The following is a 2,387-nucleotide window of genomic DNA, read 5'->3' as shown; positions in this document are numbered from 1 at the left end:
GCAGGCTAGACAAGGGAGATGTGTTATCCTAGGGAGGCTGATCCATTGATGTCAGTGCTCTAGGGGCTTTTGAGGCAAGGAAGGGGAGAGAAAACACATCTCTATGGCTTTCATTGTGTCTGTTTGGGAGATGGGGTAACAAAGAAGCTTTGCTATAATCTAGTGAGCCCAATGAGCAAAGGATGCAAAATAAAGGGGCTGATGGCTGAGAACCAGTGTTCCCACCTCATTCAGGGCAGTGCATGGGGAAGGTATGGCATTTTATGCAGCAGTGAATATGGTCACTATGTGATCAGGGCCTCAAGGGCACTGGCATATACACAAACAGGGGTCAGGAAGGACATTTCCCCTTGGGTGTCTGTAGCCATGAGGGGGTTGTTTGTACCTGGCAGCAACCCTCCTGGGCCCCATGTTTTCCATAGAGCTTTTACCAGTCAGTTAATGCCCTTCTGATGAAATCTGGGGCCAGTGACAGGTGCCTGGAGTATGATTCAGGATTTCCCCCCATTGGGACCAAAATGCATGCCTGGCAGCCCAGGTGGGGAGGCAGGTATGACCGATCAGACATCCCTTAATTATGGGATCCATCCAACCTGACTGGGCTGTGGTTCTGCCTGGAATAGCCAGCATTATGCTCTACCCCCTCTCTAGCTTTTGTTCTCCCCCATCCCATGCATATGATGCTGAGCATCCTAAAGCTGCCTTACCTGTGTTGGAGGGGTTTCTCCCCCAATAGCTGAGGGGATTTTTATGGCCCTCGTGTGCTGCCATAATAGTGCATAGGTCCCAAATTAACCCCCTGTGTCCAGCCCTGTGTTGTTCAGGTTCCCATGTCTTTATTTCTGACCTCACCCTGTAAGTCTGGATGGTCTTGACAGCACATTTTCTTCTTGGCTTAGTGTTCTTCAGAAAGAACTCCTTCCGAGACCTTCAGAATAGCCGACGGTCACCCTGAGGTGGAGGACAAAGTACAACCCATCAACCAGAAGAAGGCACCCTTATTCCACAACAAGTACCACTACGAGAAAATTGGGGTGCATGAGGTCCAGGGAGCAGATGGCCAAATGTACAACATCCTGTATTTGGTGACAGGTATGGAACCACTTGCATAGCAGTATCTATGCCCTCAGAGATGCCAGAGCTGGTGGAGGAGCTACTTACCAGAGAGTAACACCTAATCTATGGCTGCATAACTCTGAGGTCATTGCTGGAATGCCAGCTCTGGCCACTGGCAAGCTTGTATTGGCCTGTTGCTGATGCGTGAAAAGAGACTCCCCCTCAGTTGTGAGCTGTATTAGGCCTTTGAGACACAGGAAAGTAGCTTTGATTCCATGGAAGTGGTGTGCATATGCACTTGTACATATGCTGCTACCTTGACTCAGTTTGTCCTAGCCCACATTGATACAGCAGATATATTACTAGAAGCAACTGCATGACAGTCTGTGTTGCAATTTTGATATTGTGATTGTAGAAATGTGACTCTAATAAAGGACCCTTGAATCAGAAGCAATCAGGGGCCAGATCCTAAGGCGGTGGGGGCAAGAATGGGAGGTGCCCAAACTCAGCAGCTTAAGGCTGTCCCTTCAGGCGTTACCAGCCTGAGCAGAAAGCATTGGATCCCTCTCATGGGCAAAGCACATGTGAAGTCACTAAGCTCAGCTCGAGAGACTCCAAAAATCTGACTGGAGCCTTGGAGCCTCCTGGGGCATTAATCATCATGGCAGATAACAACAATGATCTCATGTCCCAAGGTCCTCAGCTCTTAGTGTGACGCTGGGCCTCCCACAAGGGTCTGTGCTGACGGGCAGCAGCTGAAAACACTGCTGCTCATGCTCTTGGACTGTATCGGCAGAAGTATTGGGTATAAAAGATGGAAAGTGACAGCGCTACTTGACTCGGCTCTAGTTAAGCCTCATCTGGAGTATTGCATCCAGTTCTGGGCTCTGCATTGTAAGAAGGTGGTGGAGAAGCTGGAGAAGGGCCCAGGGATGGGGGGCCCAAACAAAAGGTGGGAAGGAAGATTGTTGCAGGACTGGTTGAGAGAACTGGCCACGTTTAGCTTGGAAGAACGGAGATTAAAGGAACATGATATCAGTCTTCAAATATTTGCATGGCTGCCATAAAGAATAGGGAAAGCTGCTCTCCCTTGATGCAGAAGGTAGGGCTGTAAAGCAATGGCTTCAAATTCCAGGGAGGTAGATTTAGATTAGATGTCAGGAAACCACTTTCCTTCAGTTAAAGCAGTGAGGCAGTGGAATAGACTGCCCAGGGAAGTTGGGGAGTCTCCTTCATTGGAGACTTTCAAGAGGACTGTGTATGTGTGGAAAACTATGATTTTTTTTTTTTTAATATTGTGATGCTCCCCCCCAGAGGGACTGATTAGGAGG

General features: G+C 48.8%; 1 protein-coding gene across 1 annotated transcript in view; it reads left to right on the top strand.

Moving 5' to 3' along the window:
* Positions 1 to 2,387, top strand: part of SEMA7A (semaphorin 7A (John Milton Hagen blood group)) — a 52,210-nt gene that overhangs the window by 40,808 nt on the left and 9,015 nt on the right. The window contains exon 10 of the mRNA XM_019504454.1: positions 900 to 1,092. Coding sequence (XP_019359999.1) covers positions 900 to 1,092 — 193 coding nt within the window. The remainder of the gene's footprint in view (positions 1 to 899; positions 1,093 to 2,387) is intronic.

The sequence above is a fragment of the Gavialis gangeticus genome, unplaced genomic scaffold, assembly GCF_001723915.1.
Source record: "Gavialis gangeticus isolate Ggan-Ray unplaced genomic scaffold, GavGan_comp1, whole genome shotgun sequence".
Lineage (NCBI taxonomy): Eukaryota > Metazoa > Chordata > Crocodylia > Gavialidae > Gavialis > Gavialis gangeticus.
Note: the sequence above shows the minus strand (reverse complement) of the source record. Positions and strands in the feature narration are given on the sequence as shown.